Source organism: Chelonus insularis, unplaced genomic scaffold (assembly GCF_013357705.1).
Source record: "Chelonus insularis isolate UGA/USDA-ARS -01 unplaced genomic scaffold, ASM1335770v1 contig_8_pilon, whole genome shotgun sequence".
Lineage (NCBI taxonomy): Eukaryota > Metazoa > Arthropoda > Insecta > Hymenoptera > Braconidae > Chelonus > Chelonus insularis.
This window is the reverse complement of record NW_023276778.1, coordinates 450667-467483: the sequence shown is the minus strand read 5'-3', so window position 1 is coordinate 467483 and position 16817 is coordinate 450667. Positions and strand designations below refer to the sequence as shown.

General features: G+C 34.3%; 1 protein-coding gene across 11 annotated transcripts in view; it reads left to right on the top strand.

The window, feature by feature from the left end:
- Rim (Rab3 interacting molecule) overlaps positions 1-16817 on the top strand; it is a 244107-nt gene that overhangs the window by 129401 nt on the left and 97889 nt on the right. For all 11 annotated transcript variants that reach the window (XM_035091932.1, XM_035091936.1, XM_035091933.1 and 8 more), the window contains one exon: positions 15393-15575. In XM_035091932.1, coding sequence (XP_034947823.1) covers positions 15393-15575 — 183 coding nt within the window. The remainder of the gene's footprint in view (positions 1-15392; positions 15576-16817) is intronic.

Sequence of the window (16817 nt, the reverse complement as noted above, 5' to 3'; positions counted from 1 at the left end):
TTCACTTCATAGTGCAAGTTCATAAAAATAGTGCACTTGAGGAACTATTCAAGACTAAATTTTTATTAAATCAAAAGATAAAATGGGAAAAGCTGAAAAAGCCTCGAATTTTCCAGTGCAAAAATTGCCAAGACGTGGGACATGCTAGTTCAAACTGCAACAGGGGATTTAAATGTGTCAAGTGCGCGCAGAATCATGGTCCAGGGAATTGCCCTATAACGGATAAAAAAGATAAACAGCTATTACGTTGTGCTAATTGTGGCCAAAGTGGGCACCCAGCGTCCTATAGAGGATGCCCTTTCCTCAAAGTAGCTGAAAATATGTTAAAACGTCAACGACAAAAAAAGAACGATATGGCAAGAGAGAAAACTAACAAAATCTTTAGGAAAGTAGACGGTAATTTTTCGTATGCTAACATTGCGAAAAAACAAGTTCAGGAAGGTACGGATAGAATAGATGGCGCTACTTCTGCGAATACCTCGTCACATAGTCAAATACCCCAGGAGCGGCTGGAAAGAAACCAAAGTATTAATACTCATAACCAAAGAGCTACTGGCAGTGATATTCTTGATCTAAATTCAAACCTTGATAATATTCTAATTAAAATCAAGGATACAATAGTAAAGGAGTTAACTTCTCACTTAGAAAGAATAGAAAGTAAAGTAAACTTCAATAGCTTAAGGATTGAACAAATATTTTCAAGTTTTAACTATGAGTGAAATGGCTTCCTCGGACAACAATAATACTCTGATAAGGTTAGCAGCGATTAATGTCAATTCCATTAATTCTGTTAAAAGACGGTACGATTTACAAAAGTTTATAAATCATTATAATATAGATATCGCCATGATCTCTGAGACCAAACTACATGAGAAGCACGTTATTAAATTTGACAATCACGACATAATCAGACCTAACAGGATAGACCTAACTCTAAAAAAGGAGGTGGAACTGCTGTGGTTGTGAGAAAGACTTTTAACTTCATTGAAGTGACCTATCCTAACGCGGAGCGACTAAAAGTGTTGGAGTATGCATGTATAAAACTAAGCGGAAACAGCAATACTAACCTATTTGTTTTCAGCATATACGCAAGGCATTCTGACAGTCACCTGTTTGGCAAGGAACTGGAACAACTTTTCTTGGACCACAAGTTAGATGATTACAACAATTTCTTTATCATTGCTGGCGACCTCAATGCTCGTAATACCATCTGGGGAGATAGTGTAGTAAATGACCGTGGTAGACAACTAGAAAAATGGGAGATGGACTTCAGTCTGAGGTTTAAATGTAAACTGTACTCGGCGGCACATGCCACCTTTCCAAAGTCAGGATCTTTTCTTGATTTCTGCTTAGCTGATAGTAAACTGGTTATCACAAACGCCACTAATAACAAAATTCCTGCGAAAGCATACGATAGCGATCATATGGCCTTAAATTTTCACATAGATCTTAACACACTTTTTGATGGACAGGTGATGACGAAGATCATACCACCAATATTCAACTACAAGAAGACAAACTGGGAGAAATTTGGTAAACATCTAGATAAACATTTCAGCACAGACGAGGAAGTCCCTACCTCCAGAAACTTAACCATCAAAGAGATTGATGACCACATTCTCAAGATAGAAAAGTTAATAGAAGATAGTATCAATAGTACCGTACCTAAGATAGACACCACAAAATGGAAATATTACCTAAAATATGAAAATAATATTATTAAGAAACTCCATAGCTTCAAATCCTTTCTGGTATCAAGACTACACTACATCAAATTTGTCAGTACGACACGACATAGTAATCAAGAAATGATCAGACTAAAAAAAACCACTAAACAGATCGACGAGCAACTCAATAATAATTTTAGGAAAACCATCACCACTTACTGGGCTTCACTTATCAAAAGCATCAACTATAGAGATTCACACCAATTCTTCCCTCTAATTAACAGGCTATTTCGACCATCAAAGCAGTTAAAAATGAATAACTTCAGACTACAGCTGTCCAGCAACAACGCTTTTAATAATGAAATCAGTGCTTTATATCCTGAACTAGTAAATGATAATGAAATCATAGTTACGGATCCAATGACCAAATTAGAAGTAATTGGAAAGTATCTAGAGCAGATAAACTCACCAAGATATACTAATATTGGTACAGAGATTAAAAACGTAGCAGATGAGACAGCCCAAAGGTTCAACAATTCAATAAGCTTAATGCGATTACATCAACAGTCATGTACCGTTTTCAGTGACGATAATCCAGCTCACAATCCAGTTCAGGCTAGAGAGGTCGATGACAAACCCAGATTCCTAACATCAGTCAATGATATGTACGGTATCCTAAAATATCTAAAAAATAAAACATCTTCTGGACTAGATAGCATCCCAGCTATAGTACTGAAGCATTTACCAGAAAGAATAATAAAAGAATATACTGTAATCTTTAACAACGCTTTAAACTTTGCGTACTACCCGGACAGATGGAAAATGGCGAAGGTCCTTCCAATTTTGAAAAAAGGTAAAAATCCAGTTGAACCTCAGAGCTACAGGCCAATCAGTTTAACCATGAACATAAGTAAAGTCTTCGAGAAATTAATAAAAGAATTTTTACTCAACTACATCAACAAACATACAATAATTCCTGATAACCAGTTTGGATTTAAAACCGGACACTCGACCACACACGCTATACATAAATTCTCATCAGATATCAACAACTATTTACACGAAGGATACACGGTTGGAGCTGTGCTCTTAGATCTGGAAAAGGCATTTGACTCCGTTTGGATAAATGGATTAATTCACAAGCTTGACACATATAAATTTTCTGCTGGTCTCATTCTGCTCATCCTGGATATGGTACAAGGGAAGAAATTTAAAACATGGGATGGTCAACACATCTCAAAGTCTACATTTTTAATCACAGAAGGTTTGCAGCAAGGTACGGTGACGTCACCTATCCTCTTCAACTCATTCAACAGTGAATTAATTAATATGTTTGGACTCAACTCAGAAGAAAGAACTCATTCAATAGCGTACGCTGATGACCTAGTCGTCTACGTGGCTGACCATAATGTGGATGTCATTCAGGCGAAGCTGCAAGATCTGATTAATAAAATTAACATGTATTACAAAGATTGGAATCTCAAGATAAATCCAACAAAAAGTGAGTTAATATTCTTCAGGCGACCAGCTAAAAAAGTTAAATACTCTTCTATCATCAAAATTAAAGAAGCTAATATCACAGCATTAGACATTCACTTCAATCAACTTCAGACCATTCCGCAAAAAAATATAGTTAAATATCTGGGATTTAATATGGATCATCTCTTTAGACTCAACATTCATCACCTGATACAGCTTGCCAAAGCAGAAACCGCCTTCAAATCAAATAAGAGACTTTTTTATAATGGAAACCTGGAGAAAAGAGCTAAAGTGATCTGTTACATGTTGTTAATCAGACCGATATTCACTTACGCAGCACCCATAGCATGGAACATGGGCCCAACACTCATGGAAAAAATCAGAAGGTTTGAAAGGGCCTGTTTGAGAACGTGTCTGAGAGCTCACCGCACCAAAGAGTCAGGGTATGTCAAGAGAGTTAGCAATGAGTTTCTTTATAATAAAGCCAACATCCCAAGAGTTGACTGTTTTACCCTTAAGTTGACAAGAAGATACTTTGGGCGTCTAACTAACGTCAAAAATGATTTGGTAAAGGAGATAGCGGATCCAGATGAAGGAACAATAGACAACCAATTACAATCTGGATATATTCCGCCTGAAGGGTTTAAAACAGTGGACAACATGGGATTGATACAAGATAGCAACAATCTGCCGATTCTTTATCATACCAGAAGACATACAGCCAATAAAAGCATTGACTTAAATGTCAATTATGATAATAACAGCGCCAACTTCTCCACCGCGCTCCCGATCAGGGACCTCGAAGACACAAACAGAGCCTCCTCAGAGTACAAATTGCTAGCAAATGATGTCAAACATATGGATGAGATACGCAGACGTGCTAAGCTTAAAACTAAGAGTAGAGGAAACAGAAACAGATGAATTTATTGACTACTCAATATTGTGGATTTATCTTCCTGCTAGCTGCACAAACTTGTGCTTCACTAGTGTTGGCTCTATGAGCCTGTTCTTTTGTATATATGTATATAACTCCCCCTTAGCTAGTAAGTCTCCCTTTTTTATTTATAAAATTACGATATTGTTGAAGAATTTTTTATCAGTCATATATTTTATGTTCTCTATATTTTATATTGTTGGCAAATTTCTAGAGCCTATAGTAACTTGTTTGTTACAGTAAGTAACTATAGCTGTTACAGTTTGAAATAATATTTTTGTTAATTGCAAAAGCATACAGGTTTATACGGAGATCTATTATTTTAATAGCTTGTATAACTTTATTTTCTTCTATTGTTAAGTATTTTTGTAAGTAAATTTTTGTACTGATAATATTAAGGATTTGTGACAAATAAAATTTAACTTTTTTAAAAAAAAAAAAAAAAGCTACCGACCCATGATGAGGATGTTTTTTTTTTGTAATCATTTTTTTATCCTCAATTTATAACTTAGATACTGTTCGGCGTTAACTTCAATTGATGGCTATTGTTATAAATATTATATTGATTATTATAGGTCAAATTATTGACCGATAGTGGATATTACGGAGTCCTAACTGTTGTTTAGCTTGTAATATTATATTTTCTATAATGACATAGTATTTTCTTAAGATAGTTTTATACAAATGTATTACTGTGTTTTGATAAATAAACTTCTCTTTTAAAAAAAAAAAAAAGCTACCCACCTATCTATTTCAAATAAAGATAAAATCATGTTTAAAGTCTTAAGTGGGGTAGGCTTGCCCTACGGAACTCAGAGGAAAGATTATTTTGTTATTTGTCTCATTTCTATCTACTGTGATAAATAGGACTTCGAAAAGTCCCTACTGTTGAAGCCTTTGACTCATTATCATCATGCATAATTAATTAATTTTTTTTTTTTCCCTGTAAACATCGTTATTTGTAATAAAAAAATTGCTTCGGTTGTTCATCATTTTTTACTCTCCTTTAATGTAATTGCGTATAAAATTTGTCCTAAAAAAATTCATTATTACAATTAATTAAATAAAAAAAAAAAGAAAACATAACATTGCTTCTATCTATGTTGCGAACAGTGTTGGACCTTTTCTATTTAAAAATTTTTGCTTGCAAATAAACTGGCTTAGGATTCTTGTAATGAGAGTAAAAGAGAACACAAATCTTATCTCTTTTCTCTCTTAGATTGAGGGGCGTGGCTGAAATAAACCGTTATAGCGCCATCGCTCGATGGGTTCACAGAACCTTTTATGTTGTGACCTGAGATTACCGACATGTGGACCGGAACTTCGTCCGAATTTTAAACACAGCATTGAACTTCTATACTGGTCTCTCTTCTCTGCTGAAAGAGAGAGCTAGTGTCATGGGCCTTATTCACCTCGCGACGCCCATAGATGTCACCACCGACAAAGGCTAAGGCCCGTATTCTCAGTCGGTTCTTATGTCTAAGTTCGCCTTAAGGACATGCTTAAGGTGACGTTTCGATTCACAATCGTAACTTAAGTATTATCTTAAGTACAGCCTCAAGTATGAACTTAATCAAGCAAGGCTAATTCAAATAGTATTCATAATTAATTCTTAAGCAAATCTTTATCAGTTATGTATTCATAGTCGTATAAGACTTCCTTATTAATCCCAATAAGTCCTTACTGGTGTCAAAGTGAGGTTATATTTTCAAGTCTTCTCTGAAGGTGACTTAAGAACTTTCAGGCACATTATTATAGTTAAGATTTTTTGAAATTGTAAAAAAGATGAATTTGTCTCCTTCGGATTCTAGTGGTATTGAAAGTATTAGTCACATCAACTTTTGCTACAGATCGAATTACTCTTGAATCTAATACTTCATTATTATTAGTTTCATCATCACTTTGTTCTATTAAAAATTCTTCAAGACATACATCATCTAAAACAGCATTTCGTCGCCCTACAAAAATACAATAAATTATGTTACATTATCTACAATATTGTAGATATATATTAATCTATAAACTTTAACAAACTTACTTTCAATTTCATCTCTTGGTATATTTGATGAAAATAATGTTGGAGCACTTGTCATTAGATTGGGCACAATATTTTATATTTCCGGGTCAACATCAACCGTTGGAATTGGGGAACCACCACCTGTAGCCATACGAGCTTGTCTTTCCTTGGTCAAAGCATCTCTTTGATCTGACTTCAAATTGCTCCACCATTTTTTCAGTTGTTTGACAGTGTTGGTAGAATGTTACCGTATTGTAACATGGTGCGTATGCACATAGGAAATAAAAATACAGAAATGTTGCATCTTTTAAGTCTAGATTTAATCTACCGCTTAACACTAAATTGCTCGTTGAGTTAGCCTGTAGCTCCCAACGTTTTGCTGACGAATTATAACACAATCCTTAAAGTAAAGTATCTTATGTCTTTGAGAAAATTATAGTAATATAATATGTGCACTTAGGCAGTTATAGTTTGTTATAAAATAGATTGAATTTTATTTTGAGGTAGAGGGTTTTACAATAATCATAACAAGTATTTTTAACAGAAATTTTGTACTTTTCTGTAAAAATAGTTACTCACCACGTAGCATAAATAAAAACGAACTCTTTTTTTTCTGTAACAATAAAATTTGTTAGAAAAATAAAAGAAGATATCTATGCTATCAATTCGATTTTTTTTTTAAATGAAATCTTTTTTTTAGCTAAAAAAGAGTTACTAGCAACGTGAAATAGAGAGCGTAGATTCGGTAGATATTGATATATCTAGGAACGTTATAGCTAATCGTCAAGCATTTCCGTTGGTTAACTTTTTCACAAGACATTGACGACGAGCAGCTATTTATTCAGTTGCGTGGAATGATATATTTATTCAGTAGTGAACAGAAATGTGAACAAAATAATTAATTTAAGCTACAAATAGATAAAATTATAAAAATAATTGAAATTCCACAAAAACTAAAATGATTGGAAAAAAATTGATCGTAAATTTTCAACTACAAAATAACTTCTTAAATTTTTTTTATCTATACTATTACTGAAATTTTTTAGTGCCTGTCTGTCTGTCCGTCCGTCCACGCTAATCTCCGAGACGGCTTATTCGATTGTAATCAAATTTTGCACACATGTTGAGGGCGTTATCAGAAAGGTTATAGGCTACTTCTTGTTCATGTGAATTGTTTATAACAATGAAATTTGTTATAAACAATTAAAAACGGATTCTATGCAACATATTTCAATTCTTTTAACATGTATCTTTTTCTTTCACTAAAACACTGTGACTCATCATGTAAAATTAATGTATTTTTTTTCCTGTGTTTACAAAAGTTCAATCTTTCAGGAACGATTAAATATGGTGATTTACTAAAAAATTGAGATTGTTGGTTTTATATGTTGTACTATTTGCAGAAGTCATGTTGTCACAGTTATAATTGGACTGTTGAACATGTGTTCTTCAACGTTGCAGTGATTGTGAACGACAAGATACTGAATTTACTGATTGAAATTTGTTATTCTTTTTTTTCAATTTTTTTGAACAAACGACTGTTCACAATATTATTTTGGTTTTTTAAAGAAAATGGGATAAAGAAACATCGATTTTTATCTTTGGACGCAATTTTTCATTAATTATAACAAAAAAAATTTTCTAAATATGTAAGATTTTTATTTACCTGTGTCAACCTGTTTACAACATTGCTTTGGTTTTCTAAACATAATGTGACAGAAAAATATTGTTTTCTATCTTCAGAGTGAATTTTTATTTGCTTTCCAACAAACAAAGTTGTTATAAAGAATGTTGATTAGATTATTTTTTTATACGTATGTCTATTTTTGGCTTATTATATTTAGGTTTTGTAAGATAATCTATTTTGTAAATATTGTATTTGTTGTTTACATACAGTTTATCGATCGAATTGGGTATTACATTTCTAATGCAGTCTCCAATAAGCCTTTTTCTTTTAAACTTGAATTTTTGGTGTTCATTTGGTGAATTTAGAATGTTCATAAATGGACAGAAGTTTGGATTCTTCGAGCATTATGTGAGTTAGAGTACTAATTCTATATCCCAGTGCAATACGTAGGGCATCAATGTGAATCTTCTCAAGGTAACTAGTTTGCTTCTGGAACATAGGAAAGTATGCCGATATACCGTACTCAATATGTGCTTATATAAAGCTCTTATAAGTAGGAGCAAGGTGTTGGGCTTCGACCATCACCAGATTCTCCGTAAATACTTTATTGTATTCAAGGCTCCAGTGCTTTTATTTAACATTAGATTTACATTTTGTTTAAATAACAGCTTCTAATCATAGATTATCTCAAGGAATCGTGTGTTTTTCTTCGATTTTATAACTAGGTTACCTATTTCAATTTTTGTCTTTGCTGGATAGATTTTTTTCTCTATTACGATGAATGAGTACAATTTTTGCTGGACACAATTGTAACCCTAGTTTTCGATGATTATTTTGAATTGTAATTATTGGTTTTTCTATTAATTTTTTACATTTATTTAATGGAGCAATGTAGGAATACACCGCTATATTATCTGCCAATTCAGATATTCGTATGTTTTTAGGCAGATTACAATATTACAATATCACCGCTGACGTAAATAATATATAATTGTGGACCCAAAATTCTCCTTGAGAATACTACTTCGTTGTATATAACTCTAGGATCTTGCATTAAGAAGCTTGTAAATACACATTTACTACCTACAAGAAACTTTACAAGTTCTATTACTTTTGTAGAGTACTTGATATCAGCTTATTTGCTAAGAAGAATGTCGCAATTCACATTGTCGAAAGCCCTCTGCCCATCTAAGACAGCTGCAAGTGTGTCTTTACGATTTCCGAATTTATCTAAAACAAATAGAGTCATGTTTATCAGATTACCACTTCATGATTGTCCTTTTCGAAAGCCCGTTTGTGTTGGCGGTAAAATTTCATTGTGCTCACACCACCACTTTAAGCGATCTTTCACCATTATTTCAAAAATTTACATGTACAAGAAGTTAGAGAAATTTAACTGTAGTTTTTCCCATTTGAATTTTATAAAATTTTTTTTATTGATTCTAGATTACTATTGACGCTATTATTTTGAATCTATTTGTTCTTAAAAATTTTACGTTCATTCTATGTGTAGTTACTGAATTTATATTAGCATCGATTGTTTTCGCAAATTCTTCCAAATTGTTCATTCCGTTCTTCTGAAATGTTTCAGTAGCCGTTGTTTTGAGTTTTCTATAGATAGTCCAGTAAAGGTACAATTTCATTAGCGAATTTAACTCCTACTTCGAACCAAGGTTTATTTTATAAAAAATCACACGGGGCTTCCAAAAAATCTATTCGCAGGCAAAAAAAAAATGTACGCGTCATTAAGTTTTCTTGTTATAAACAATTTTTTCCCACTAGAATCTATACATTCTTATGAATAATTTTTCAACTACGCAGAAATTGACAATACTTCATAGAACATCCTTTGTTCCTTACCGTCTAACGGAGATTTCTGTCACCTCACTTTTCTTTTTTTCTGCCTATTTCTTGAGATATTTGATTTCAAAAAATGAAAAAGATCTTGCTAACTATTTTGTAGTTATTATACTAATTTTGAACACTTTAACTCACCGTCTTCATAATAATAATTATCAATAAATGTAATTCGCGTCAGCCGGTAAAGGACAGAATCTCTAATCACGATCGAATCGCCAACAATTTCTCGCAGACCCTTACACGCAGCTTGATGGATTGAACAAATAAATCAATCGATAAAATAACATGTAAATCATCAATGTTACAGAGCACGTAATTAGTTTCTCCGTGAGTTGCAATAATACTGCCAAAGTGATTTGAATTTCTTTACAATAAATAATTAAGTATCAACGAGATTTCATAATGAGTTTCTCGGATGTATAACAATAAAATAACAATCAAATAATTAGATCAATCAAAGGTCGATCAAATGATTACTCGTGAGTCTAAGAAAATAACCAATTTCAGTCTCAAAGAAGACTTGGAGATATGGCACGACAAATACGCGTTCCCGCCAAAATTTTGTGTTACTCATATCTTGAATACTCATTTCAACTAAGTTTAAATAGAATGAAGCCTGATAACCCAGTCAAGTTAGACCTATACTGGCAATCTTTCGCGAGTCCAGCGTCAGGGTGAAAAAGGGGTAAAAGATTTTTCGCATAAACTATTATAGGGATAGAAAATTGTTTCAAGCAAAAGTTGTGGACAATGTTAAAATTTACAACTTTTACCCGTAATATTGTTTTGCATTTATTGCAGTTTTCGCGAAAAAAAAGTTAAAGTCCAAAATTTTCGAAGTTAAAATTTTTTTTTGTGTTTAATCAATAAAGATTGAATTCAAAAACGAAATGCATTCTGCTATTTTATCAAATTTCACAAACTACAGAATTTGGGAAAAATTTGTTAGATCTATGAGCATTTTGTATTATAACGTCCAAAGCCATATTTCCCTGTTCTGAAAAAGACATTTTGTTTAAGTACCTCGCCTTATTGGACATAATTCTGGAAACAATTCTACTTATTGCGATGGCGTTTTCCAGGATGCATAAATCTACGTTATGAAAAAGGCACGAGGATACACATAACTAGCCCGAGGCCTAACAATATAGCACTATGAGACCTCAATGAACCGAAAGCACCTGGTTCTATGTATCGTTTTTCGACTTTGCAGTCTCAGGGGCGGCTTGAATTTTGTTCCCGTAGTACCGGTTTATCCACCTTGGTTTTTGGCCCCAATTTCTTATAGTGTGAGAGAAAGCATCGTTATATTATCGACAGCTAATAGAATGTATAGTTAGTATTTATGAATTTCTTAAAAGATGTAAAAGTTTGAATTAAGTATAAGTTAAAATCAAAGAAAAATAAGGTAAAATAAACATCATATCCGTTTAATACACAGACTACAGGTGTTTTGCGAGATTTTCACTCGTGTCTGTCTCTCTTTCTTCTAAGGTGTGGTTTATAGTCTTGATAATTGGGATTGTTTTATCCCTGTAGTTTCTCTTACCTCTAAGCTTAATTTCGCATTCTTGAACTTCGCATTCTTGCACAAAATAAGTATCGACGACCGCTGGTTCCTTGGCCTCTAGAGTTTTTCTAGAATTACCATCTATAATAAATATTAAATTGTCCCCATACGCCGCGTAACGTTTTCCATGTTCGGATTGATCAAGCGTTTTTAAAAGAATCAGTTTCCCTAAATAGGCTGGCTGTTCAGTTTGTAAAGTAATCTTTCACTACTTTGTAAATATTTTTGAGGTACTTTCGTGACTTTAATTCTTCAAGAACTAAAGGCCTCTATACGTTGTTGAATGCACCTGAAATATTAAAAAGCAATTCGACCGCGTTACGTTCTGTGGATTCTTGCACTGCTTTTTTATTAGAATTTTATCTACTGTTGATCGCCCTATCATAAATTCATATCGGGAATCCGAAATGTTTCCTTGTTTAAGCAAGCTAGTTGAAAGACGAATTTTTATGAGATTTTGCTGAGTACTGATAAGAAAATATAGGTTGGTATGATTTGTTCTGCGTCGTTTGTATTTAAAAGGTTAAGAGTGTTTATCTTTAACCTGCTTTGTTCTTCCGTATCCGTCTCAGAATGGTCATCAACAACGTTGACCACCAACAATCGCTCGACTGTTCCTTTGGAGTCTAAAGTTTCAGTACTTTTTTCAGTGCGGAGTGCACTCATGACTTTTTCGGTTCTCATATTGTCGGCTGCAAGTTTGTAGACTACACATTATTTCTCCTCATTGCCGTGGATTGTAACGAACTTTTTTCAGCTCTTTGTTTTCACCTGTGTAATCGCTCGAGAGTATTTTCTTACCTGCTGTTGGCATCGGAGTCTCAGTGCTGCTATTCGGTTGGTATCTGCACCTGACTTTTTGATTCACTGGTATCTATGAGGCAATCTATATACATAACGCTTTAAATGAGACGAATAGCTATTCCACCAAGGATTCACTTTCCTTGGCGCTTTTCGGTACGGTATGGATTTCTCACAGAGTTCTGTTAATTCACTTGTGAGAGTGTCGGCAAATCTGTCAAGGTTCACCCGGTAGTCCAGCAATGGTTGGCCCCCGGGTTTACATAGATGTTTCTGTCTTTTAAGGTATGTCGCGTAACGCGGGAGCAGATTATAGTTTGTCGTGCCCCATTTCGTACTGCCCTATATAGTAGTCTGAATATGGGTACTCCGAACGCGCCGAACGCGAGACGCGTTAGCGACCGCCGACCAAAGCGAATAAAGTTGGTGCTACGGGAGGCCAAATTCCAAGCCCTGTGCCTGGGGCTGCAAAGTCAAAATATGACATGTAGGACTAGGTACAACTGGCCAATTGAGGTCGGACTCGTAGTGGTATGTCGTAAGGCCCCGGGCTTGTTACGTGTATCCCTGTGCCTGTTTCAAGGTACCGGGAAACGCCATCGCGAAGAGAGTAGAGTTATAATTTCTCAGAGTTATGCCCTAAGAAGCGAAGTACTCAATTTCCGTCCTTCGGACGGGGGAAGCACGGCTTAGTCCAGTAATGGTCCAGTAGATAGTGTGCTTTCCAGCTCGGGTATCAACTTACCAAAAACTTTCCAATTGGCTGCTTTAACATTGAATCGTCAGGTTCACCCCACGTAAGTTTTGCCCTACACCCCACTTCGATTGAACTGGATCCCAATGCCCGAATGGCCTAATCATGAAATTCACTTTCCTTCAACTGACCATTTGTTCAGGGACTATGACAATTCCTGGGTTGTCACCGTTACGTCAATGAATGATTTCCCTCGTAAGGAGCTGAATATAGGACTCTCTTTGATTCTATTAGGAACCTCTAAGCTAAATTCAGTAAAGAAGTTTGAAAGTTTCTCTCCTCTGATGTCGAAATCTGGTATTACAAAGAATATCGAGCATTCGCATCCATGCAGATAAGAACTTGTTTGCCTTCAAGAGTCGTGAAGACTTTTCTGAGGTATTAAGTGTGAACTTCAATAGGATCCCTATGTTGGAAACAGTGTGACATCGCATAAAATGAATAACCAAGCCCTTTAATGAGAGCAAACATGCAGTGTATATTGCTAAGTTCATGAATGAGCAGCATTTTAAGGAAAGCATTAACTACGATAGTAGCCAATTTCGATTTCTCCCGTTTAAGGGTTTTTGCAGCGACGAGAGCTTGGCCAAATCTCTAACTGTGTAGCTTAGTGAAACGGCATTCGTGGCGTAGGGCTCCTGTACTAACAGCACGTCTAGTTGCTTTTTTTTCACTAGAGCATACGCTTCTTTTGCAGAATTAATGTTTAGATTAAGATTTTGGAACTTTGTTTGACTACTTGGATTCAAGACGGTGCTTTCACTTGTTTTGTTACTTGGTGGTTTGTATTCACTGTTGTTTTGATTGGTTGTGTTATTGTTATTATTATGATCAATAATACTATTATTATCGTCTTTTAAATCATCAGAGAATGTCTGGGCGAAGATTCCAGAGCTCCGAACTACTTGAGGCCTGGCCGGACAGAATTGTCTTGCAGACACTCAGCTTCTTCAGGTTCCGTCATTATTCCAGCCGTCTTAGGATTCGGAAAGAACCAAGGATGACCGCTTTCTGCATATAGGCAGCGAGAATCTCAGCCTGACTACGTCAAACTGGTGTTGTTCGTAGCTCTGTTAGAAAGCGGTCCCTCATCCCTCCAAGGGCTATCATTATTATTATTGTTCCTGTTGATACTGTTTATATACTTATTATACGAGGCCCGGGAAGGATACGCGTTTTTAATCGGGTGAGGCTTACAGAGCAATGACGAATCCGAGCCATACTATCTTTCGGATCTACTCGAGTGTCTCGTCTAGTTAGGAATGTAATGCATACTTTAATCTGAGTAGAATCATATCACGATTGCAATCACGTATACATGGCCAGATTCGGGGACTGGCCCTGAGCGGAAGCACTAGAAGACAGCGCCCGTTAGGTCAACCAAACACCCCTTCGAACGTTCTGAGTCACAGTGGGTGCTGAGATATCCAAGTTCTAGGGTCATCTTCTTGATCCACCCTGGTTATTGGTATGGGATCCGGTTTTCTTCTGCAGGCTCTCTAGCCTTACGCGTGAATAATGGCCCCACCGCGAATTCCCAGTAGGGCCGATTGTTCTTACGGATATTTTCTTAAGTACGCTTGATTCCATATTTGTTTAGCGCCTTGAGGGCAGCAGACCTTGTGATACGTGTTTTCTGAAGATACGTATTGTTTCTAAAAAAATATGATGCACTAGGGTGATTTTTAGTAAAAATGTTACATAACATTTTATGGTATAATAGTAGTAGAAATAATAATAATTAAGAAATTAAAACAAATTAAATTGAATTTAGTTGAATTAAATAAGGCAACTTTCGGCCACTACAGCTTCAGAAAAGGCTGGTTTTTGTTCTTGGTACTTGAGAGTTTTCTATGTAAGAATTATGGCAACCCCCTTTCCCGAAACCAAGCACCATAGCATACAATAATTGCTACGTACCGCTTTTATATATCTGTTTGAATATGCTCCTTAGTTCTTCTTTGTGCTGGTATACACTTCTAGCATTCTCATATAATATAATTCTTGACTGGTTTTGATGGTCTGTCATTATTGATGTTTGTATTCTTCACCGGTAGAGAAGTATTCTTTAATTGTGATGTCTGTATTATCCATGTCTAAACTTGAATTCCGGAATTAGTTTCGATATTCAGCTCATTAAACTTTTTTTCCGGAACGTTGTTTTAAATTATTGGCTTCACATTGGACATGATAATCCTCTTAATTTTTGCAATTAAGGGTCTGATCTCAAGTTTGTGTGACTCAATACTGATGTGTTGGTGTTTTATTTGCTACTTTTACAGCGTATTCTTTGATGGGTATCTCTTCCACTGCGTCAACGACAATGGCTTGTTGCTTTCTTGGACACGACTCTTATTGGGCAATTACTGAGTAGGATGTTTTCATGACATTGTGCGAACTGGTAGGGTTTCAGTGAAAACGACAAAAAAAAATAACCAATTATCAAGTATACTACTTTTCTGCTAAGATTCGATTTTTTGAACGCGCACCACCTGAATTTTTTTCTCATTATTTTCAACGTATATAATAAAAAATTAAACTGACACTAAGAACGTATATAAACACGTCTTAGTGTATCGAGGCCTCAGGTCCAAATTCAAGAAAAGTTACGTCTTCATTAGCATGATCTATTTTGTCGATAGATCTATATTCGTTAAAAGAATACATTTTTATATTTTTTTAGCTGACGGAAGTTTAAGCGATACGGCTGTTAGCCTTCATGTGGAAGAGACTACAAGAAGACAACGAAAAAGTTCCCCGAGTAGCAAGAGCGGAAGTGGAAGTAGCAGTGGCGGAGGAAGTTCTATTCAGTATCAAGCTGGGCTTGGAAAAAAAAGTAACAGTACAAGTCAACTGTCAGCTACAGGTAATACAAACATTCAGTGTTATTTATTTTCAAGTGATAATGGTTCGCCGCTATTATTATTAGTTATACTAAAAATCTATTTTTGATATTTCAATTTATTAAACTTATTATTATACTAGATCACTATGTAGAAACTCTACTAATTTATGGGATTAATTAGTCATTTAGGGTTTGTATTGTCTGAGAAAGACGAGCAACGAGAATCAAAATGATGTACTTTCGTAAATGATTCTGTTTATAGTGCAACAATTTTTATGCTCTGAGAATGACCAATTCTATTTCACATATCACCTTTGATTTATTGAATTGTTAATTTTTATCTATGAATTTAATGGAAAATGAAATAAACGACAAAAAAGAAAGCTTATGTGAATATGTAAAAAATTACTGTGCTAGATGTAAACGAAGAAATGAGAGTTTCGATTATGACTACGATATAATATACAATCTTATTTTGCTAAAAAAATTGATATTTTATTGTGATATACAAAAATTCTCGAATATAAATTTTCTGGAAAATTTTATATCTCCAAAAACATTTCATTATGCTACAAGCTATAGTGCTTCTAAATTCTTAAAGTTATTTGCCATCGACTTCGCAATTACATTTGAATTTTTTTAACGATAATCGATAATCATCGACAATATTCAATTTATATTAATTATTTTCTTCTAATATTAAAAGTTTTTAAATATTTTACAACATAATTTAAACCATTTCGTTTATGAAACTTAAATAATTACATCTTTAAAATGAGCATCAATTATTGAAACGCGCGTTCATAAATCGTATAATTAGAAGAGTAAAAAATAAATAAAATGAGAACGGTTTTCTATTTTAATAACTGCTCTAACTATCACTTATTACTTAGTCATAATATAATTGTAAAGAATAAAAGGAAAAACGTTACCACCCAGTAAACACCATGATATTGCTGTTATATAACTTTGTTATATTTGTTATGTTGCAGAAATATAACATAGTCCTAACATACATCTTACTACTTCCCATTAAACAACATACCGTTGTTTTGCACTACATCGTGTAACTTGAACCGGTGCCTTTACTCACCCGGCTATCGACTTATTGAACAAAATGACTATTACATATATATCAACGATAATTTTTTAACATACAACTATTTTATTAGAAAATATCAAAAACAATTTTTTGAAATAACCACTCAATAATACACATTTCATAATTATTCCATTTATTTATCACTAAGATTAAAGATGAAA